The sequence below is a fragment of the Lissotriton helveticus genome, chromosome 10 (genome assembly GCF_964261635.1).
Source record: "Lissotriton helveticus chromosome 10, aLisHel1.1, whole genome shotgun sequence".
Lineage (NCBI taxonomy): Eukaryota > Metazoa > Chordata > Amphibia > Caudata > Salamandridae > Lissotriton > Lissotriton helveticus.
This window is the reverse complement of record NC_136071.1, coordinates 853,067,849-853,092,908: the sequence shown is the minus strand read 5'-3', so window position 1 is coordinate 853,092,908 and position 25,060 is coordinate 853,067,849. Positions and strand designations below refer to the sequence as shown.

General features: G+C 43.9%; 1 protein-coding gene across 1 annotated transcript in view; it reads left to right on the top strand.

The window, feature by feature from the left end:
* Nucleotides 1–25,060, top strand: part of SKAP2 (src kinase associated phosphoprotein 2) — a 501,186-nt gene that overhangs the window by 268,098 nt on the left and 208,028 nt on the right. The window contains exon 5 of the mRNA XM_078663472.1: nucleotides 15,200–15,277. Coding sequence (XP_078519598.1) covers nucleotides 15,200–15,277 — 78 coding nt within the window. The remainder of the gene's footprint in view (nucleotides 1–15,199; nucleotides 15,278–25,060) is intronic.

Sequence of the window (25,060 nt, the reverse complement as noted above, 5' to 3'; positions counted from 1 at the left end):
TAACATTGTTTGGCACGTGACCCACTGTAATTGTGTCTTGCGAAAACGTATTCACTCATTAATAAACGTCTACATTTATACATCCAAGACTACAACAAAATGAAAGCTAAAAATCAAACCCAGGTCTGCGCTCCCAGGAGAGCGAGGCTATTAGAGTAATAGGTAATGCATCGCTTTCCACTCTGCAGCTCGTACATTTGTTCACGTGCCCCGAGGCAGAAAAATGATAGCAGCGGCCAGACACTGAAAAGCACCCCTTTTAAGCAACTCAATTAATCAGCTAAATAGGCAATGCATTTTAATATCTCAATGACTGTCAGCGTATCCACGTTGGCCCACTGCACTGGAAACTGGATGCAATGAGCAAACCATCTGTCCAGAAGAACGAGTGCCAGGCTTGCCTTCAGGCATTGGTTTCTCCAGCTTGCACAAACACGTTAGATTACACATGCTTTCCACAATTGTGCACGAACCACCATTGTCCAATGTATTTTTCTGCTTAACATGTAATCATGTTGACTACTCTCTGAAGATGAAGGCAAAGGTTATGCTGGGTATTTAGATGTTTTTAGGTCGAGCTTAGGCATGCTGTATTCTGCGAGGCATGCCGTATTCAAGAATGGACTTGAAGCTCCGCCCACTCTCCACCCTTATTTTTCATTGGTTTGTATTGTATTGTAACTGCATTTATATTGCGCTTCCTACCCCTGACGAGGCGTCAAATCGCTTTTTCGGCGAGTAGTTGTGTCACTGTCCTTTGTAAATGCTGGCTTTTGATTCGTTAATAGGCTTGTTAGTCCCTCCTTAGTACCGCCTTGTCGTCATTTGTAATCTCCCATGAGGACTGGCCCTTTTAATTCTGTTGTTACACGGTATGTCTTTTTTAATCTGTAAGCACTATTTTCTTTAATGAGCTTCTCCTACTGCAGGCACAACATGCTTTCCTGCAACATTCAGCGCTCCATGCACGCTTTCCCTTTCCAAGCAGCCCTGGACAATGGCGGTTGCTTCTTTGAAATGCAATAGGTCTCGCATTTACAAGAGTTTGAGCTATTGGCATTGTAAATGGCCATGCCTTTTATGTATGTATTAATTATCAACACCGATAAATAAAAGGCATTGTCATTTACAATGCAAATAGCTTAAACTCTTATAAATTCGAGACCTATTGCATTGCAAATGCTTGTTTTGGATGTTATGGGATGTGGTATGACAAATTATGCTGTCCTCTGGTGTGTTATTTTGGGGATATTTGGAAGGTGACAAAGGTGTCATCAAAGTGACAATAGAGTGCTGAACCATGTAATATAGCAATGAAGATATATGTGCAAAAGTAAAGCATGTATTATTGTCTTTCCAAACTGGTAGTCGTGGCCATATTTAAGTCTGGGCTAATCTAGACAGCTTTAGCTGTCCCTCTCACCAGTGTCATGTTTCCCAAAAAATGTAAACCTAAAGATACATATTATATACATATACCTAAAGCGGCTTCCGGCCAGCTATCTTCAGCCACTGGCCATTTCATCTTCACATTTTGCTTCCCCCCACCACAGCATACATCATGGGGCAACATAGCAGTCAGCCCACTTCAGCTATTGGTTTTCTTCACTGACAGTGATGGCATTTTGTTTGCACCCTTGTGCATATCTGTATAGAAAGTACTCAACTTCAGTGCAGCAGCTGTTGAAAACATGCATTATAAGGAAACGATGGACAGAGGACAGGAACTGTGCAGACCGGTATACGTTAACTTATGAAGACCACCCTCTTCTTGGTAGAGTAATTTCATAAGGTTAGTAAACCCTTCTCACTGGCAGGGATGGACTGGCCGTAGCGGGTACCAGGCGTTCCCCTGGTGGGCCACGAGGTTGGGGGCTGGTTTGACCCCTCTGGCCGTTTTTGTTAACGGGCTCCAGCAATATCAACACCCTGTTAACAAAATTGGCCGAAAGTGGCCCCAGCAAACAGCTCGGCCAGACATCGCCCCACCACCCACCCTCGCCCGGCCGAGAAGTTTGCCAGGGCCGGTTTCGGTTTCCAGTCCGGCCATGCTCAGCGGTGGTCACCATGGTGCTTTGCATTAGTGTCATTGGTGTTATTTCGTGCCTGATCACATTGTTGAATGGATCAATCACTAAGTCTTAATTTTTGGAGGTTCCTGCCAGAGGCCACATGTAACATACTGAAGAGTGTGGGAGAGGCTTGTAAAGATGTAGAGGATACAAAAATGTCTCTATTTTTATAATTATTTATTATTTTATGCAGTTTTTCAATAGCATGAACGTGACCTAAGAATATTTTCACAATTTGGTTGCTCCACCCTTGCCCCAAGGTCCACCGCCCCCCTCCACTTTGGTGAGGGTGGAGTACTCATACTGTATGAGCCCCCACCCCTTTGGGGACAAGACACTACTATGCTGCTGGTCTGTTTGAATTTTGTTCTGACTTAGGACGTTACCCTGGTGGTTATATTTTACACGTTTGAATGTCCCGTAACCTCTGCAAAATGTAAATAAAGCTATTTTGAAACATAAAAAAGAATATTAGCACGTTAGATAGAAACATAAATAGGCTGCAAATTATAATACACAAAAGCAATTAACATGTTCATTATAGAATACAAACCAACCACAACCACGGAAAGGCTGCAGCGGGCTAACACACCATGAAGGTGGTGGTGTTTGCACCATCAAAGTAGAGGGGAGTGAACGTGGTGCTGGAGGAAATCTTCTAGTTCACCTGTGAGAAAGACGGGCTACCTACTGAGTGAAATGAGCAGTCATTCAAAGGATAAGTTGTGCAGCCTAAATGACTTGGTGAATTCACGTTAGTGATTTACGTTCCAGTGCAAGAGCTGGCAGGAGGACTGGGAAGAGGAGGCTACTAGGATTTGGGTGGACCAGTTTTATTTCATAGCAGGTTGCTAAATCTTTGAAGTCATTGTCCAAGCAGGCAACTGGGCAGAGTGAAGGTGAACTGTTGATGGGGTCAAATACAATAAACTGGTATTTCGTATGACTGGGTGGAATACGTGGAGTTTAGCTACGCAGAACTCTGTGAAGTGACCATGAATCTCCACTGCGCTACGCGAAGTTCCTCAAGTGGTGGAGTGTGTTAGCTCACGCCGTTCGTGCAGATTTTTATCACCGGGTGTTTGTCCATGCTGGAAAATCAGCACGAACGACACCATGCACAACGCAAGAGGGCACTTTCTGCCACTCAAGTGGAAGTTCTATCCGAGCAACAGCTTCCTTAATTCGAACGGAAGGTTTCTCAATGTGAGCGGTTGCGGCCATCCGCGATTGCCCTTGTTGAGAAATCTCGGCGGGAGGGGGTCTGGAGTAAGATTTTATTTGCGCGTGCTCGCAAACTTAACATTGGCGTGCGAGGGAAAACCTATGCTTGGCTTTTCGGAACTCCGTGCACCACGCAGAAAGAGGAGTGGGAAAAACTCTGCAAACTCCACCAGCAGAGTGGAATTTCAAGCCCAGGCCTAGTATTTTGGCAACATGAGACAATATATAAATATTAGGTTCCAGACCTTATGGTAGTGATGTGTTTTATCACTCGTATTTGTGTTCATGTAGTTGTATTTTTCCACACCTTATCGGTATTTCTCCATATCAATTTTGAGTTTTATGTTAAAAATACGCTCTCTCTTACGTGTCTCTTGGGTTTTGCAGATTAAGCAATCCTGCATTACAGAGTTGTACAATGGCAGTGTAGAGCAAACATGAGCACATCTGCATCTATTTAAGCTACTTTAGGAAATTTCATCCCTTATATTATCTTCCCATGCTGATTATGTTATTACAGTTATTGAGCAGGCAGTTATCATTCAGTCAGAACAGCCACTCATAAAAAGATTCACTCTCTGAGTTTGTATCCATTTCTAGGTCTGGCATTATCTAAGACCTTTTATTCTTACTAGAAAGTATGTATATTATAGTTACATGTAAGGATTGTCAGCCAGCCCTCTTCACCCATTGGTCTGTTATTGTGTCATTCTCATATCCTTCCAACCACTACAGCATAAAGCATGGGGAAATGGGACAGCTTACTTACGCCATCAGCTAACTAACTTCACTGTAATGAGGGTGTTCTGTTCTTTCACAAGAAGTGCATGCACACACAACATTGTTCCTTTCATTGCCAGTGAGTACTAGGGCAATGCGTGATTTTTGAGGCCCAAAAATATTTTTGCTTGTAGCCAATGTTTATTTGTTTTTTTCTTATAGTGGCAATGGGCCAACACCTCTACCACAATAGAGTTTTACAAACAACATGACACAACAAAACATGCATTGACAAAGGCTGGCACTCACCACCAGACCTATTTGCTTTGCCAATGCTTGTTGACAGATAATTTAAGACCAGGGCCACATAAATTCCCTTTTATATTTATGTATAAAATGAGTAAAGAATGAAAATTGTTAGCAATAATAACAATAATAATAACTTGTGTTATACCTTGCTTTATGCTGCATGCCTACCATTACAAAGAGCCTTAACCCGTTGCGTTCTCATGCCGGCTCCACGCCGTCATGAGTCACGGGCGGCTTGTGCTCATGATGGCGTGGAGCCGTCATTCCACTGCTGCTCCGCCCACGGGGGACTAATTCCCAGACTGTGCGGGCAAATTAGTGAGTGGGCGGGGTCATGACGGCGTGGAACCGTCATAAGTACGGTGAGCGCCACGCCCACCCCCTAGCTCCTCCCGCACCACTCTGGAATTCGCGGCGCAGGGAAGGGGATAAACCACAGGTATTACTTCGGCCCAAGTTTATTGTTCTCAGTCATTTTACTGACCTCTGAATACTGAGGTGGCCTTTCCGAGATTCAAACTCATGACCTGGCAAGTTGTACCTAGAAACAGAATACTACAAATAACAAGGTGATGGATAGAGTGCTTGAATAAGTCTCAGCTGCTAGCGAACACTTGGGCCTCATTCTAGTCCATCCTTTTTCACCCACCATCCTACTCTAGGCAGAGGCCCGCCTATTGCAAATCAGTACTGACATTGCTTTGCATGAAAACTGTCCATCTTGAACTGTCAGATGAGGAACACAAGTAACCTTAGACCAGGTTTGGCCTATTTGGGCCTCTTGAATAGGGTGCAGCTTGAATCCTATGGAGCAGAGAGCAGTAGACCCATGTCTGTGAATACTCTTCGCATGTAGGGCATTAACTACAACATCATGCAACTCAGGTCAGAGGCCTCCTTATGCAAATCAGTACTGGCCTTGCACCACATGGGAACAGTCTATCCTAGCTTGACAGTTTGGAGTGGACACCTCCTATAGGGGCAGGCCCCAGGCTGATTTGCATACATCTGGCTTCTGTCTGAGGTGGCATGGTGGGCTAAAAAAGACATGTTGTGGATTGCAAACCAGAGTAATTACCAGTGTCTGAGATTAATTTAAGTATGCTACCCAACACCCAACTCCTTTTGTTTTTTTCAGTGTGAATATGTATGAGTAACAGATGTTCTCCGAAGGGGGTCCTGTGCTACCAAAACCAAGCTGCACCCCACTGAAGAGGCCCAAATAAGCCAAAACCAGCCTGAGGTTGCTTGTGGTCCTGGCAGTTTGGGCTTGCCTGTTCCTATTGCAACAGGACAAAGGCTGATTTGTGCATGACTAGTTCCTATTTGAGTTGGCTTGGTGTGCAAAAAATGATGGATTAAAATGCAGCCCGACTAATTAATTCAAGTATTCCACTCATCACTTCTTTGTTTTCTTTAGAATTAGAATGCGAGTTTGAAACCAAATTTTTGTTATGGTTTTATTTTTTGACCTGAAAATGTCTTTCTATTAGGAATAATACATAGAGGCTTGCAATGCATTTTGGGTTTCATCCAAAGTTCTCTGCATCCTGTGCTGGTGGACTCCCTATTGCAGGCATCCACCAGGGATGGTTCCTTTTACCAGACTCTCTAGGACTCAATGACAAAGCATAGAAAAATGTGTTATATCCAAAGAAACAGAACAACATAGAAATATTGAAGTTTGTTGATTCCAAACTGCATTGATCACTGAAACAAGAAATAGGGCAGAAAAGCACATTCTTCAATGTGTAGTTACTGCTTAGTTTGTGCAGTTGGTTGATATCAGTGGGCACCAAATTTCATTTTTGGGGAATAGAACTTATTTTTAGTCATCGGACTTTGACCAAGAGCAAAGTAGGGAGGGTAGATAAGGGAGGCAGAGAGGACTGGGAAAACAGAGACAATGGGAGAAAGCAGTGACGAAAAAGAACCTGCAAGAGTGTGATAAAGAGAGACATCAAGTGTAGAGTGGTGGAACAAATAGGCATGAGTTGGAATCAAGACTATGCACATATTGTGAGCTCCAACTAACAACCTTATGTCCCCGCACTTAATTGGTAGGTCTTGCCTGCCGACAGTGCATGCTCAGTTGCTGCTTCAAGGAGTATTATTTACTAACAAGCATTTACAATGCAACGGTTTCGCCTTTGGAAAAGTTAGAGCGATTGGCAATGTAAAGGACAATGCCATTTATTTATCTGTTTTCAAAACCAACACAAATACAAATGTTGTCATTTACAATGCCAATAGCTCAAACTTTTCCAAAGGCGAAACCGTTGCATTGTAAATGCTTGTTCACAACAGCAGTCACCAGCGACGTCCCGCTGCCAGCGACAACACATTCAGTGGTGTAGCCTGGGAGTCAAGGCCATAATGCAAACAAAGGAAGTGCAAAAAAATGCTAATCTAGGGGGGGTGCAGCGATACCCTCACAAAGCTGGACACTGGTGCGACGATGCCGGCTGCATTAATGATATCTCTGCCCCTGCTTGCAGGTGTGCATTTCCTTCTCAAAGCTGGACACTGGTGCGACGATGCCTGCTGCATTAATGATATCTCTGCCCCTGCTTGCAGGTGTGCATTTCCTTCTCAAAGCTGGACACTGGTGCGGCGATGCCTGCTGCATTAATGATATTTCTGCCCCTGCTTGCAGGTGTGCATTTCCTTCTCAATCTCCATCCCTCTCCTTCCACCATTCCACACTCACAACCCTACAACCTTCCTGCCTCGGACTCCTCTGTTGCTCACTCATTCACTCTGTAGCCCTGCAGCGTACCCTCCACATGAGCCTCATTTAAAGGGTCCGGCTGCCACCATAATCTCGTTATTACACAAAGAGTCAATGTTCCTGCGTGTGACTCTCTAAATAAGCCTTTCACTCTAATGAATTCAAACAACGTGGTGAATGCGGGCAGTAATAGCGCCTCGATGTCAACGGCCCTTCATTAAACCTAATTGAGAAGCAACAAGACTCTCAGTATTCAATTTGATGGACCCAGACAATGATTTAGTCAAGCTCTTTATCATGCCTCCCCCTTGTCTATTTTTTCACTAACTTGTGTAGCAAACAAACTGTAGGAAGGAGAGGTTTTCCATCATAGAATTACTTTGCCAGCAAGCAACGTCATCGGGTTCAGAAGAAAAAGACATACTGTTCAGGAAAATGCCTTACTACACCCAGTACTTTGTGTTCAGCACACTTACTAAATTATAAGATACAATGAGTTTCTGGACACAAAGAAAAACCTGTTATATTTAATTAATACTTTAATTTTAATACTTTAAGTAGGACCCCTGACTTTAATGAAAGTTAAGTTGTGTGTTCATCGCCGCCTAGCCATGCTACACAAAACCAAGTCACACCAGTCTCCTCATTTCAATGCGAGTATGTTGTAAATATAATTAATTCACTGCAACGCGTTAAATTGTATTTTACCAGCCATGCAACATATCCATCAAGCAAAATCCTTGACATCATTTTTTATGCTGCCACTCTTCAGTGAGGCTTTCCAAACCAATATACCGTCACTACCTGCAGCTCACGCGGCTCAAGGGATCTTCCAACCAAAGCAAAAAAGGCAACATGTGAGCACACTTGACAAAGCGAGGGGACATTACTTTGCGGGGGGGGGGGGATAAAACAGGCCGGGGAAAACATACGCTGTAGTCATAGATCGCACTACGGGGGGAGGGGCGGACACCGACAATGTGTCCCGACGCCCCTCTCCCCTTGCAGGCACTCACCGGGTCCGGCGGCTGCTGGAGGAGAGCTCCCGCTCCTCGGGACTCTCCGGGGCCGCAGAGGGACGTTCTCTTTCCCCGGGGCTCCTCCTGTGCTCGGGAGCCTCGGGACGGTCGATGCAGGCTGCTTCCTCCTTCCGGCTCTCTCCTCCTCCTCCTGCGATGACGCGGAAGGGGGCTCGACCGGCTGGGCCAATCCCAGCGCGGCCCGGGCTTGAAGGCGGGCGCTGCTTCCTCCTCTCACTCGGGGCCGCGGCGGTGAATACACGGAGCAATGCCGGGTGGGCACCGGCCTTAAATCTAGATATTAAGCGAGGTGGGCACTCGCTCGGGGTACCACAACAGCGGCAAGGTCCCTGGCAGGGTGGGCACCTGCCAGCGGACAAAATACTCGAAAATCAGGTGCCGGCAATGCCGGACCAGATTCGGGGGCGTTCCCGGCTGACGTCGCGTGATGTCGGCAAAAGCCAAAGAATCTCGGGAACGCCCCCGAATCTGGTCCGGCATTGACGGACAGGCCCCTCGTCCAATGGCTAGGCTCCATTTATGGAGCCAGCCAATGAATGACGAGGGCCGACCCAAACCCACACTACAGTTCTCATTAGATTTCTCCTGCGCAAAAGCTGCTTGCGCAGCTTTTTGCAGTCGAAACCTAAAAAGGACCTGGAGCCTGCCCATTACTTACCATTCGTTGACAACGCTGTCACTCTTCCTTGGTTCCTCCTAATTGGCTAGCGTGTGCCAGGGGCTTTACTGCCTTTTCTTTCTGTGGAGAATGGTCCAAGCACAGATTGATTAATCTTAATTAGTGTGCATCCACTGCTCATGCTGTGATTGCGGCATTATTTATTCTTCCCTCAAACCCCCTCCCTTCTCCATGTTGCTTTTTCCCCTAATGTCTACGTCCACAACAGTGTCGCAACCTGGCATCATCTCCTTTATCCCCAACCCTACTTTATATATAGCTCCTCGCCCACTAGCCCCTCCTAGTCTAAAACACATTTGTAAACAATCCAGTTCTTGCAGAAGGGTTGTAAATACTAACAAGCTTTTGCTTCGGATCAAAGGCATCACATGTTTACATAGATCGTAGGTCTGGATCATTGGTAACATATTGCATTATAATTTCATCTATATAGCGCAAGGCTTTGAAGATCCATAGGGCAATTCAGTGGCAACTCGGGCAATTGTTCATGTCACTCCATTCCACTTCACGACACTCCTCTCCACTCAATGCCAATCCACTCAGTGCCACTCCAGTCAACTCCACTCCACTCAATGCTGCTCCAGTTAACTCCACTCCACTCAATGCCACTGCAGTCAACTCCACGCCACTCCCCTCAACTCAACTCAACTCAGTGCCACTCCATAGCACACCACACACTCCACTCCAACTCAAAAAAGCCAATAGATCTCACATAGACAAGACCTATTGGATCTGCAAGTGTTTGTTTACAAAGTTAGCACGGTGCTAAATGCTGCCTTTTTTTAAATTAGCACCCCCGGGCAGTTTATGATATAACCCATGAGTTGTGGGCGTTTCCTAAACTGCACCCAATCCTTTCAGCTGCAGGAAGTGCAGGAAGCGCAGCGTCACGGTGTAGAACAGCCCCACAGCCATTAATATTCAGATCCTATGGAAAGACTGTGTGTACGTCTGAATTACAAGAGATATGCCTCAGATGGGAAATGACGTGCTCCTCCGAGGAAATAAATACAGCAGCCCGTTCTCTCTGCTTGTGACACAGTAACTAGAGTGCATCCTTCGATCTCCACTTGTTTAACTAGTGGGTTTCCTGCGGTGAGCTCCCAGGGGCATTCCCCATGGAGCTGTGTGTGTGTGCTTCAGAGGGGAAACCCGCGTCTCTATGACCTAAACATTTTATAGACATAACATGGTTTTGTTTGGTTTTCACTCACAGCTTCTCGCAGGACAAATGTAACTTACAACATCCTTATGTTGTCCCTGAAGAATTTAAAGTTACAAGAGTGAAATTAAATATATATCACTCTGACGGGCCCAGGGGATTGCAGATTGCGCCTCTAGCCTGCTCTGAACAAATCCTGTACAGGCCCAGTTTGATTAATTTGGAAAATGTGCCTGTCGTGCACAAAATCGTCCTAGATTTGGACTCCCCACACATTTTTTATTGAGTGCTTCTGTTCTCATCCTCGCATCTGTGATATGTTTATTTTTGTGGTAGCCATTCATTGTAAGAGCTCGGGTGGGTTCTGGGATGATGCCAGAAGCGTTGGATGACAGAGGCACGCGTGGCTAACCCACGCGTGCCTCCACAACGCTGCCTTAACACCTTATGCATCTGAAGAACGCATTCCTTTAGCACGTTTTTCTTTTTATGCGCAATTTTGTGGTAAAGGTATGACTGGTAAACAGATGTGTGGTAAAGATTGCACCCCTGCCCCCTCTGCCCTAAAACCTACCCTGACCCCCCTAAGCTCTAAACACTACCCCAAGCCTTAAACACTAGCCCAACCCCCCTTCACCCTAAACACTACCACGACCCCTCTGAGCCCTAAACACTACCTCGACCACCCCTAAGCCCTAAAAACTACCCAAGCTCTAAAAACTACCCCCAACCCTTAAAAACTACCACCACCCCCTCCCAAAATGTGGTCCCAGCCCCACTTACCAGACAGCGTCCTCTCCCGATCCTTCCTCTTCCTGTGCCCGCCCATCCCAGCTTCTAAACTGCGCACTTCCATGGTTAAGGCCACAGCCAGACTGGTAACAGCAACCAGCCCTGGCAATCTGCTGGACCGGCCCCGTTACCACGGGGGGACGCTATTGAGAAGCTGTGCTCCCGCTTTTGTTACAGGGGCAGCCCCTAGTAACAAAACCATCGGGTACAAAACCAGCCCCCACCCTTCTGGTCCACCGGGAAAATACCGGGGGCCCACTACGGCCAGTCCTGGTTCAGGCATGTGCGTGGTTAAGGCAAGCCTGGTTCCGTTTGCGGGGAAACAGCACATATGGCTCAGCCCGCATAATAAAGGCTGTTTCCCTGCCGGAAGCAGTGAATGCAGTTTTCCCTCGCATGTTGCAAATGAGCCTGTTATTTCCCCTACTTTCCCATGATTGCCTGTTCCTCTTTGTATGGATGGTGAGTGCCTGGATCGCTGGAAAGGCTCTGGCTACCAAGCACACATTGTTTGTGTTTCATCAATTTGTGTGCAAGGAGAAGAGTGCTTTTGGCATCTTATCCTATACTTAACTAATAGCCACTTCCAGTTTTCCTCTTGGATTGAGTTGGAATTATTTCCAATCTGTGATGAGTTCTCTTTTTGGATTCCATGTTGTATTCAATGTAGATGGTTGGTGGGCAATACGCATCCTGACGTCAGTGAGATATTGTCAGTGAGCCATAGTTCTTCAACTGGTTAGTGTGCATGTGCCCAAGAAAGGAACAGACAAGACCTGATGAAGAGTCACAAGACAAAGGGTTGAAAGGATCAAGCTTATTAGACTATTACTCCTGGTTCTCCTTCAAATGACTAATGAGGTGGCCCAGGAACTGAATTAGAGGCTAGAGGGTTCTTTGTCATTCTCTTTTTCATCATGACCCCGAAAGCTCTATATAGAATTGGTAATTTCACTAATAGAGCGAAGGAAATATCAGATGGTGGCTCACTCATAGAAATATTTGGGACAGGGCCCGCCAGCCCAGGAGAGAGCGATCGACCGACTAGCCGCGAGGTCCATACCACCTGTGCCAGCATCAACTCTTTGCTAGAGCCTTCAGAGGTTCAAGCCAAAGAGAGGGGGAAGTAGGGTCTGGATGGGACATTGAAGATTTGAAAGCAGCTTTTGTTGCTTGGGCATGCTCCTGTCCTCACCACTACCCACTGCACTTGCCGGCTCTTGCTGTCTCTGTATCCTAGCTCTGTTACTTGCCTGATGCTGGCATTCGGGTTCATGTGATTGGCCTTTCTCCAAGCTGAGGCAGTAATGACTCTGTGGCTCCGGCTCTCTGTTTGTTGAGCTATGGAAGGCCTAGCATCACGTGCCCCCCACAGCTTTCTCCTCACAACACACAGCTATTTGCATTCAGACGTCCAGTGGGAAGCAGTTATTAAACCAGGGTGGGTGTTGTGCACTCTTGTTACTTTGTACTGATGCACATTTCGAACTTCTGTCTAGTGAATGAAGCTTCTAGATTAGCCCAGGTACATTAATTAGCAAAAGCCCAAACTTGGAAGGTCTACTATGCTGCTGAGGTGCATCCAATGGTTGGTTTGCATCAAAGTGAGGGCCTGTCAGAGCACAAAATGTCAGAAATTACACCCTTCAGTACTTACCTAGGAGGTGTAATGATATATGTCAGTTACATATAAAACCCAGGGCTATTGCATCCTTAAGTGAAGGAGTCCAAATGTTCTTTGGGACTACAATTTCTTTATATTCTGTCCCTATTTGTTCATAATTCAGTGATTATTTCCCATGCAAATTATCATATTATATGTAGCAAAATTCTTGAAGATTTTGTGGTGTGACTTTACTATGTCATAGATATCGCTGACATTTTATGTTGTAATATTTGTAAACTGGATATCGTTTGGTAAAATAAAATCCTACAAGTGGGACAAAGCTTTTTGTGAGTGGCCCTAACAATCCAAACACATTATGTCATGTATGGACCATGTTTTCAATTGGATGAGGAGGAGGTTCTTGCATATGAATGGAGTCAGGACACTGAGTCAAGTACCAGGTGTCGATGAGCCCAACTCACAACCCCCTCTAGCCTTGGAACCCTTTCACACGCCTCCTTAATAGTAAGGAATCTGGGAATTCTGTTCAACACCAATCTCTTTTGCACACCACGTTAACACAGTAGCAATGAGAGCCCTTATTCTGGCACACCTTGACTACTACAACATCATCTGCTTTTGTCTTCCTTGCATATTAGTTGCAATGCTCCAAAGTCCTCAGATCCAGACAGCCAGGATCATCTGTGAGCAGATTCCACGATGAAATGTATTGTGTAGTGCAACCTTCATAAAGTATACTGGGACAAAAACTTAAACTGAATCCTCTCTATTTTGAATTTAGCGTGGCTGGGCCTGGGGCAATGGTGGGACAATTAGGAATTACTCAAAAATGGGTGTGGTTAAGGAAAAATTAGGAAGGATGTTGGGAAGGACATGATAGTACAAACTCACAAAACAGTAAGACAATTGACAGCCCTAATGGTGTCAAATCAGGCTTAAGTGCACTCCCTCCCAGCCTTGGAGTATGTCCTCTCCATGCACTGCTCATGACCTTACATATTACATCACTCATGACGTGTTGTATCACATCATTGATGACATCTGAAATAACACCATTGATGACAACACTTTGCATGGCAAGGGTGCAAATTATAGTTACTTCAGTCAACTATAACTGGTGAATGTCAGTGTTTATTTTTGTTTAAAATGTTATGTTTTAACCTTTTCGGTGCGACCGCGTTTCCCCCTCCGGTGCTGGGCCGTAATAGAAACGGGCGTGGTCATGACGGAACGGTTCCGTCATGAGCACAGCTCAACCGACGCTCATGACGGAACCGCTCCGTCATGAGCACCGAAGGGGTTAACTGACATTTTAGTCTAAATATAATGTCATTTTAACATTTGGGTTTTTGTAAGTGGAGAAAAATATATATACATATATATGTATATATATATATATATATATATATATATATATATATATATACATATATATGTGTGTGTGTGTGTATATGTATTATATATAAAAAATATAAATATACATATATGTGTATATATATATCCTTCACCAAAACGCCAGAAAATACACACGCACTCCACAGACCTCTGTTTTAACTATTTATTTTCGTAGCAGTGCCATTAGCCCCCTTCACCAACGCGTTTCACCCGTGAAAATAAATCGTTAAAACAGAGGTCTGTGGAGTGCGTGTGTATTTTCTGGCGTTTTGGTGAATGATTCATTACGAGGTGTGTCCTCCCTCGACACGCGCACCAGCTGTGAAAAGAGCGCATTCCTTTGCAGGACATTTTGGTGGATAGTGTATATATATATATATCTATCTATACATATATATATATATATATATGTTTATCTATAAAAATTATAAATATACATATATATGTGTATATATATATGTGCGTGTGCATATATTTATACATATACACACACACACACACACACACACATATATATATATATATATATATATATATATATATATAAACACACACACATGTATATATTTGTATGCACTCTTTTTAAGTTTAAAAGCATCAATACCTTGGTATGCAGATAATGATCACCAGTTCATGTGAATCCAGTTTCTTTTAAGCAGGTTTAAATCCATCTGCACGTTTTGTAAGAGAAAGATTCTTTCTATTAATCTTGCCTACATTAAATTCCTTTAACTTAAATGCCGCACAGTTGATCATCTTCCTGGACAGATACGTTTTAGCGTCGAGTGCTTATGGTGGGAATGGCACAATTGGGTGAGGAAGATGGATATTTAGGGCAGATATTGGGCACTCTTTGGCTACTGTCTGGCATTGCTAAGAAATTGCATTTATATAACTCTGCTTTCACTGCATTTCATATTTCACTGCCAGTGCTTCTCGTAAGAAGGCTAATTTAGATGATGTGACTTTGAGACCCTCTTGAGACGTGTGTATATTTCTTTATATGACGACATCTTGTAAGAATTTGTCCAAGTGTTTGTCACCAGCTCCAAAATGTACAGCAAATATGCATCTCATTTTGTTTAGCTGAGTAAGCCTTCAATCTATGTAGTTAAGATTTTCGTCCTTTCTCAGACTATGCCTTTTTCTTTTCATTAAGTGATAGAGTTAATTTTGGTCATAGAACAGAAGTGTTGAATGTAGGTGCGGGGCAGATACTCCCATATGTTCGGGATCTGCACTAAGTAAATGAGACCCATTTATATACAGATTATGTACATATCCTATGTCGTTGTCCTAAAAATCTGCCATGGATCTGACCCTTGTTGACCTAGTTTGGACACCCAGAACATATGGCTCAGTGGTCTTTGCAAGCCCTGTTCAACCTACATACGTGTACTCCAATGTGATATTCCTCTAATGATACTATTATTCTCCTCTTCTTGCAGGAAATCAGTATCCTCCCATTGCGGCACAAGACCTTCCAGTCGTTCTGAAGTGCGGCTACCTTGAGAAACGGAGAAAAGGTGACATACGCCAATGACAAAATGCAATGTATTGAGATTTGTGCGTCATTGTTCTATGTCATGTTCTGATAACGCAATCAATAACTGCAGAGCCCAGTACTGCAATTGTTATAAAGAAAATATATCATGAAGATATATTTTAGGATCCAATACAGATGTTGAATGCAGGTGTTTTAAAGATCAGAAAATTACTAATTGAAGATTGTTGGCATTGCTAAATTTTTTGTTGCAAAAAGAAATAAAGTGGAGAAGTGTTAACGATTGCGGCAGACACAATATGAAAAGGCTGGGGTAGCACGAAAGGCAATACCTTCATAAGGAAATGTTCACAGGCCAATCTGCTGTTATAGCAAAGCTAATTATGATCATATGATAATTGTATTAAGACTTTGGTGGAGAGGTCAGCATGCGTGAAAAAATCACCCTCATATTCAAAGCAGCTTTTGGGGAACACACCGAATTCCACGCGGAAAGATTTGATTTCACTCTTGACATTTAGTAGACAAGGTAGCTTTTTAACATGAGAAAGAAACAATGAATCTGTACAAATAATTTTAGGCGTCAAAATGGAGATTGTGCCTCCGAAATAGATACAGTTGGATATTAGGAAACCCTAGCTGACAGGGTCGGACTGACCTAAAAGCAATCTGACAGTACCCGAAGGGCTGGCCTGACAGGTCAGTTTGTGGGCCTTTTTTAGGTCTCGCATAGGCAGCACTCGCGCTGTCTCTTCTAGACATGCTGTATTCAGGTATGGAATTTAAGCTCCGCCCATCTTTACAATTGGCTCCTTTTCCTGTCCTTTGTAAATCATGGCTTTTGATTTATCAATAGGCTTAGTAGCCCCTCATTAGAAGTTAGGGAGAACTATCTACTTAATTAATGTCTTCCTGAAGCAGGCACGACATGTTGTTCGAGCTCAAAGCAATGGTGGCCGCTTCTTTTATATCCAGCCCCACACATCACTGCCTCTTTGAAGCAGCTCTTTAGCGTGGCATCCACCCCTTTGCCCCTTTGGATTTGCAATATTCATGTTTTTATAAAGCAGCCCACCACCCGCGCTTCAGCAATGGTGGCCGTTTAAGTCATAAACAGACCATCATACCACTCGCGGGACGCTGCGTTTCAGTAATGGCGGCTGCTTCTTCTTTTTATTTTCAGTGCACTATGCGCAATTTCACAATAATGGCCACAACGCACTTCATGTTTAATAATGGCTGCAGCGCCGGCTCCTTCACGTGTCAGAAGATGAGCGGGGCTCCCTCCCCACGTCCGCCATGTACATAGCATCAGTATATGTTTTCTTTAACACAGCGGGATGCACATTATGTTTAGCAATGGCAACAGTGTCTGCTCCTTCATATGTGAGGACGTGAGTGGGGCTCCCTCCCCTCAACACATCCGGTGTGTACATAGCATCTGTATATGTTTTCTCTTTTAAAGACACTCTCTCCCCGCTTTACTGCCACACAGCACTCTGCACTTGCTAGGAACCGTTCCTAAGGTTTGATTTTTGTTCCTGTCTTGCAGTCTGCATGAATTATTTCCAAATGTTTTTTTTTCATCAGGGCTGCATTTATTTCATGAGTATGTTACCTACGCAACGGGTGCTTTATTTTCAGGCCACATTTAGGGCTGCTTTTTGTTGGAAATGTTTTGTGTAAGCTCACTATTCGTTTATTTGTAGCCTTCACAAATTATTTCTGAATGTTTCTTATCTTCATTAAGACAGTATTTGCAATGCAATAGGTCTTGCATTACTTTAAGTTTGAGCTATTGGCTTTGATTATTATGTGCAATGCCAATAGCTCAAACTTTCAGTAATGCAAGACCTATTGCATTGCAAATGCTTGTTTTGTCTGTTTGTGGTTCTGTATTAAGGTCTGCTGAGACGTTTTTTCCCTGGCATTACCACAAACATTGCCTGCATCAAGCACAAAGGCATGCAGTCGTCCATATCTTTCATAACACATATACAGCTTGTCTTTACAATTTAAATTTGTAAAGGTGGGACACTTTTTGGTGCTAATTGGGACCACTTTATTTTCCTGCCCAAGCCTATTTTCTGTCCCAGTCCAACCCTGCTGCAGTTGCATACCCTTGTTTATTATCAGGAGCGTGGCACCCCCAATAAGAAATCAGAAGCCTCAATCAAAATCTGCAGTTATGGTCTTATCTCCCCTGAATTCAGTCCAATACTAAAACCCTTATAGCGTCAAGCCTTTGCTCCTGCATACCGGACATTTGCCCTGATCTCTCACACAACCTCATTCATAATTTTGGGTGCTGATGTTGGTATATTTTTCTTCATCACAAGAATGCGGGATGGCTTTTGGAAACACAATCTTCCTTGTTCTTAACTTTCCTCGCATAGTAGGTTCACTTGGCAGTGTTTAGTCATAGCGTTGTCACTCTTCACCTTGGACCGGATTCACAAAACCCAGCTTCAAATACTTGGAATATTACTCCTGTAGGTTTCCTTTTGTAGATTTCCATTGTTTTGGTGAATCATAAAAGATTTCTAGGCGTATTGCTAGCAATCAACATCCGAAACAGATTTCCTGAAGTTCTCTTAAAATCCAAAATGTACTCATGAATATTTTTCTGGAGTTCTCTTCTCTTTCCAGTTCCTGATTCACACTTACAACTGGAATTATTAGGAGTAATTTTACATGCGATGGAATTGTGTGATTAACCTGCAACATTTTTATGAAAGCCCACAAATGTATGTTTTTTAAATGTTTACCGGTCGTGTAATGACTCACTTTCTGCCAAAATCCCAAACTTCTGATAATGGGAATTCCACCATATTGGCGTGTTTTCAACCATTGCAAGTCCATTTCACTCTTCACTGATCAGGATGTGGAATAAGGGAGCATATGTTGCTTATCTGCTCATCCAAATGACTCTTACGTCTGCAAAATAAACTTTTTAGATTGGCATTTAAATGGCTTTTATTTGCTCCTAAGGGGCTCCTTAGGAACACAAAAAAATGATGACTCTGCTCCACTGAAAAAATATCTGGCTTTGTTTTGCCCCTAATCACTGTGCAGTGGGGGCCTCTCCTGCATTAACAGTATTACTGTAAAGAAAAAGGAAAAGAGAAAACCCCTGCCTCTCTAGACATCTTGTTGACAACAAATGCACTACCTCCATGAATATTAACTTCAGAACAGATTTGTATGACCTCTGCAGCTCCTCAAGACAAGTACTGGCAAGGACAGGCACAGTATGGGTAGAAATTAGGGACCAATGAGGTGGCCCCAAATGCCGGATACCCTTGTCACCTGCCTAGTCATCCCCTGCTGCTAGGGGTTCCTATGTAAACAATGGTCTGCTTAGGTATTTGGTGCAGGAATCGCAATTGTAGAACACGTTACCAATCAGTATTTAACTAAAAGATGATCGCTTTTCTCCCACATGAACATGTCTGTTCCCACCCTTAGGGACTCAGTGGGGTAAACTGTTGTATGGCAGTCTTTGTGTTCAGTGCTAAGAAGCCACTCTAGTGGTGAAAAATGTACTTATGTTACAGCATAACAATGTTTGCCTCTTACATGTAGAGTCTATATAGTCATATTTTGATGAACAAATGTTTTCCTTAAGTTACATATTTATTTATTTATTTTATTTGAGAGTTTTATATAGGGCGAGCTAGATGGTATCAGCGCACTGTAAAAGTTCACATCATAGATAATAAGTCTATACAGAGCATCTGAGTCAAAGTGCTTTACAACACTAAATGTTCACAACATAGATAACAAGTATTGTAGACATTGATTGTAGCGCTAGCTAGACCCAAAGGCATCAGAAAGCTTCAAATGCTATGCAAGTCCACAAGAGGCACACAAGGAGATTCACAAGAGCCACAGTTGACCCCCATCCCAAAGCACCAGCAAATGTGACAAGACAAACAAATAACCCAAAGAAGTGTATATATATATATATATATATATATATATATATATATATATATATATAATATATACCAAAATGCATTCACTTGCCCACACACGGATACAATGGCACACCTCAGTGAGTTTCTTAAACCTTTATTAGACGCATGTGAGTGACTGTCAACGTGTTTCGATTGCTCCAGGCAACCTTTTGCAATATATATATATATACACACACGCGTCTTTGTAAGATAATAATAATATAATAATAAAACAAAAAATAATTATAAAAACATATTAACAGTATACTTATATATTTATTGATATATATATATACATCGATAAATAAATACATATGCAGTTACTAAGTTATTATTATTATTTTGAGTTTTATATAGCGCTAGCTAGACCCGACGGCACATACGTCTTGCTTCTAAAATCCTCTGCATTCCAGAGGAAGATAAACAAAGAATTTCTTCATAGCCTATAAACCATTGACAGTCTGCCATTCCAGTGGCTTGTTCTTACAGTACAGACTCTTCTTTCGTAGTCCACATACAGTGAAGCCTTCACAACCTGAGCAGGGGTAAAGTACTGGAACACTTAGTGGAATTTATATCCCTAAACTTTGACATGAGATTGCATATCCCTGTGTGCGAGCCACCGTACAAGTCTGTGAGTATATATTCAAGTTGGTACTGAAGTCCTGATGAAGGCTCTGGATCCCACATTAACCAGTGACATGGCTAAAACGTGTTGACGCCAAGAGGATGTGCAATATGCTTATTGTTTTGTATGCTAGATGGCCTTTTTTCCATACAATTTGTCTTTTACCTCTTTATGTAAGTTTAACCTTCTTCTCACCTTCTTTTTTTCAGTGCATTCTATGTATTTGAGTGCCTAAATGATCTGTTAACGTATTACCTTAGTTCAGGGATGCGAGTATCCAGGCAAATGTAAAGGAGGAACATCACTTCTCACGCTATTCATTAAACAGACACAGCTGGTATGAATGTAATACTCCTCTCAGAACATATAATTTGGAAAACCCAGTGATGATAAAAGTTAGCATATTACAGAAGATTAAAACAGCTTGCCTCGTGCTACTCAAGAGATCAACATAACCATGCTATTGCCCCTCTGGTCCTACTACGTTTTCTCATCAAGTGAATCTAATTAAGAACCCTTCCCTGCCCCTTGGCAGTTTCCCCAGGTGGAGATAAGATTGATACCCTATCACTCTCTGATAGGATGCAATATCCAAGCTTTAATGCTGGATTAGTTGAAGCACGAGTATTTGAAGGTGGAGACCCGGCTGGGTTAATCCCTCTACCTCCCATTTTCTCTCAATGCTTTGGGGGCCACGCGAGTGCTGGCAATGTGCAATATAAGGGCAATTACAATTAGAAATGACCAAGCCCTGTATTTCCCTTCAGTGATTGCACGTCTATCGTAGAATGTGTTTAGCTGTGTTAAGGTTGATTCTCAGAGCATGGGATTGCAGTATCCAGATGTAAACCCACTACAATTGAACTATCCGTTGAGGGAAGGGTGGCTTTAACAATGCCTGTTTCATGCAAAGGGTCAGTGGCTGACATGTGCCCGAGAAAGGTCCTCCAATAAACCAGAGCAGAAGTGTCTGTACAGTGACTGGGATGAAGTCACTGACTACTTTATAGCGCCACAAAGGTCCTTGAGAAGTCTGGTGATTTGAGACGGTCAATTAAATTGCAAACTCTATTTCACATTAAGAGGTGAAGAGGTGTGGCTCTGTGAGGGGCAAGATGGCCGCGGCTGGACGGTGCTGAGTAGTCGCACTCACCTCCTCTCCCACACCGGGGTGTAACACCGGGACACCGGGATGTAACAACAAAACCTGATGACCTTTACAGACTGGATCCAGGCGAGCTTGCTTACTGGGGCGAGGAGTCTTAATACTGACGGTGACATATTCAGTATCATTGCCAAAAAATCAAGGAAGTGGCTCGCGTCCGTGGATCAAAAGGGCACCTGGAGCCTGGCACAAGCGGTGCTATTACTATTGAAAAAAGCTGGCTGGACAAGGTCCCAACAAAAGGAGCCTAAAATGCGACCCCCAAAGCCAGAGAGAGGGCATGGCAAGGAGAAAGGACAGGCGCCCCAAGTCCTGGAAAAGACTGCTGATATAGCGGGGGTGAATGAGAAGGCGCTGAATGTGAATATGAATGGCCCGCCGCGCTCATCAGGCGCAGTACGGAAGAATGCCATTCCCCCCCCCGAGAAAGAAGCCGGAGCCACGAGGAAGAGTAAACATTCTAGGCGGACAAGGCGGACAGGGAAATGCAGCGTCTGTGAGCGATACAGACGTGGCAAAGGCGCCAGACAAAGACAAGGACAGAGACAGATTGAAAAATAAAGAACCACCCCTGCGGCAGTTTACCTTAGTGGGAGTCTTCTCTCCAAAGATCTCTGGGCTGAGCGAGGGAAACGCGAGCCGCAGCAGCGGCGGTATGCCTGGAATCAGCAGCAGCAGTGTGTCAGAAGTCGGCCGGAGCAACCGCGAGGACGCTGAGGGCGCAGGGAGCGTCGAACGCAGGGTTGCTAAGCAACCACCCAGCCCAGCCCTGGACGGCAAAATCAACGAGGCCGGCACTGCAGCAAGTACTGAGACGCTACCAGTGCAGGCAAGCGCCCATACCAGGAGGAGCTCGGCGCCAGGTTCAGGGTCAGAGGTAAACCCAGTAACCCCAGAAGGTGAGATGAGGAGAGGCTCACACGAAATAGGCAAATCAGACATGTTGGGAGCCATAATGCTGCTGGAAACTGAGCTGGGCTTGGGCTTGGGGCAGGGAAATGACAAAACATGGGGGAGTGATGCAAGTTTGGTGGAAAAAAATATCACAACCAGCAATGAAAAAAACTGTGAAGAGAGGCCAAATATGATCGGAGAAGGACCCTCAACAGAGGGAGAGTTTTTCTCACCCAATGAGGATACAGAAACAGACCAAACTACCGAGGGAAGTTCAGACGAGCATGCAAGCTCAGGAGTAAGTACCTCTGGTAAAGACACAACTAGAAAAAAAGTGAAAAGACTATCAATGTTAAGCAGGCGCCACATTGAAACACCATCCGGGGCTGGTAATCGACTAACATGGGATTATTCTGCTACCTCTTTAACTTATTCTGAGGAGAACAATATGAGGGAAATACCTCCTGAGGCGGCAGCGCAATCAGCTCCTTTTGATATTCTGCTCAACACTGTAAAGCAAATCCAAACAGAAGCAAGGGCAGAGAGCCGGAGAGCGAGGCAGGCTTAAAAAAAAATACAGAACACAATGAGGAAGATGAATAAACTATATGACGAGATTGCAGACAGAGTTACGGAGGTAGAGGAACGTACAGGCAAACTAGAGGATGATGTTGGGAGCTGGCAGAACTTTCAAACCACTCAGGAAAAACTCTCCGAGGACTTCCAGTGGAAACTGGAAGATTTTGAAAATCGTCAGAGACGAAATAACGTCCGACTCTTGAGTGTGGCGGAAGGGCTCGAGGGGCAAGATACAAGACGTTTTGTGGTTAGCTTGCTGAAAGGTGCATTTCCCGAGTCCGACTGGAATTGGGAAAAGGAAATACAGAGAGCACACAGATTCCCCTTTACATTAAAGAAAGGTCAAGGAGGAGGGGGGGGGGGGGGCGGTCAGGGGAACCTACCTCGAGCGATCCTCGTAAATATAGGAAACTACCTCTTAAGGGAAGAAATTATTGAGAAAGCTAGACCCAACAGCAGGCTCACAGCAGAGGGTGTCACCTTCTTTGCCAGGCCCGATTTTTGCCACGCCACAGTGGAGAGAAGATGGAGGCTAAGGCAAATGATAGCGCCTTTACAAGCACAGGGTTCAGAAGCATACCTCCTCTTCCCAGCAAAGCTCAAGGTGGTAACGAAGGGAAGAACAAGATTCTTCTTGTCGGAGATTAAAGCCCAACAGTTCCTAGATGAGATTAAAAACCAGAAGGGGGGGTAATAATATAATGTAACATTGATTAGATGATATCCATTTATGGGAGGATCATTGGTTCGCAGGATCCCGGGTGGGAGGAGGGTGTGATTAGCACTATCCAAAGCGGCCACACATAGGTCTCATTGACCTATTTGCCAGGAAATGGGGGGGGGGGCTCAGATGGGGTGGGAGGGGTAAGGGGGGTTAATTGGGGGTTGAAAAGGGGGAAAAACTGGTTAACTATACTGAAATGTTTAAGCACACTGTATTTTTTACTTTTATGTTGTCATTTGTGAGTACACCTGGTTTGTGGTATATAAAATTTGCAACGGATACTAGAAATGTAGGAACTATAGACTATGTATTTTGGATCATTTTGCTAAGTAAATTGGGAAGACGTCTAGGACATAAGAAAACTTGTAATGACCTGTAGAATTGCGAGTATTAATGTCTGTGGGTTAAATGATGCCAATAAGAGAAATAAGGTGGCGGCATTGCTGGGTGGGCTACATTTGGACGTTGTATGCCTACAAGAGACCCATGTAGAGGTGGCACAAGCCTACCTTTTAGGACAACTAGGATTTACCGTTTTAGCTAAATCAAAACAAGCCACAAGGAGTAGGGGGGTCGCGATCCTAGGGAAGATCAGGGATGTGGTAGTAAATAAAAAACAGGAGGATGAGTGGGGGCGCTGGGTCATGTTGGACTTGACATTTAGGGGAGAGAAATTTACACTGGTAACTATATATGGCTCAACGCAAGATGACCCTGAGATATTTCAATACTTAGATTCGGAGCTGGCAACCTGGTCTGAACCAATTGTGCTATGTGGAGATCTGAATATACATGATTTTAGGAATCCTATACTGCAGTCAGGGACTCCTTACTCAGGAAGGAAAAAAAAGAACTTATAGGGCATTATGTGACCTGGTTAGCAATAATTCCCTGTATGATCCCTGGATAGAGCTACACCCAGATATAGATGGTAGTACATTTTATTCTGCCCCTCACAAAGTGATGGTTAGGCTGGACTACTTTCTAATTTCTGGGTCTCTCATTAATGTAACTACAATAGAAAAATATCCCCGCTTAATCTCAGATCATAGTCCTCTGGTTTTAACAATCAAAATAGGCCAAGACAGGAGGGAAAAAAGGGAGTGGACATTTGAAAGGGCACTATTGCAGGAGGAGGGGTACAAAGAACGCATGAGATCCTGGATTAGAAGTTATTGGGACATCAACAGGGGTACTGCTAGCTCGGGGATGGTTTGGGATGCCTTTAAGGCTGGGGTAAGAGGGGAGACCCTGAGTTACGTGTTAGCTACAAGAGCAAAGGAAAAAAATAGGATGATGGAATTGAATATGAAACTTCTTGATGCAGAGAGGTAACTGGGAGAAGCGATACATCAACAACTGTCTCTAGAGCCTTTATTATTGGAAATGGTGTCACTTAAGGCAGAAGCCACTGAGAATATGTCAACTAAGACGGTGGGGGAATATCTGGCTAAAAAAGAAGGGATATATGAATTTAGCGAAAAAGTTGGGCATCTATTGGCTACACGTACTAGGCAGCGAGTGGCTGCAGCTGATATTTTGGAGATGATAGATCAATACGGAAATCGAGTAGTTGGGGCGGATGGGATTCGAAAAATCTTTAAGCAGTTTTATGCATCACTATATAAAGAAGATATGGAGGGGAGTTCTCAAGAGGTAAAGAGATATTTGAATGGGGTTGCTCCAGTGGGTATTTCGTAAGAAAGCAAGGAGGAGTTAGAGCAACCGTTTAAGAAAGAGGAGCTCATAGAGGCACTAAATCTTCTTCCCTCCGGAAAAGCTGCAGGTCCTGACCAGCTACCTGCGGAATTTTATAAAGTTTTTTTCGCTGTGCTAGGTAAGGATATGTTTGACGT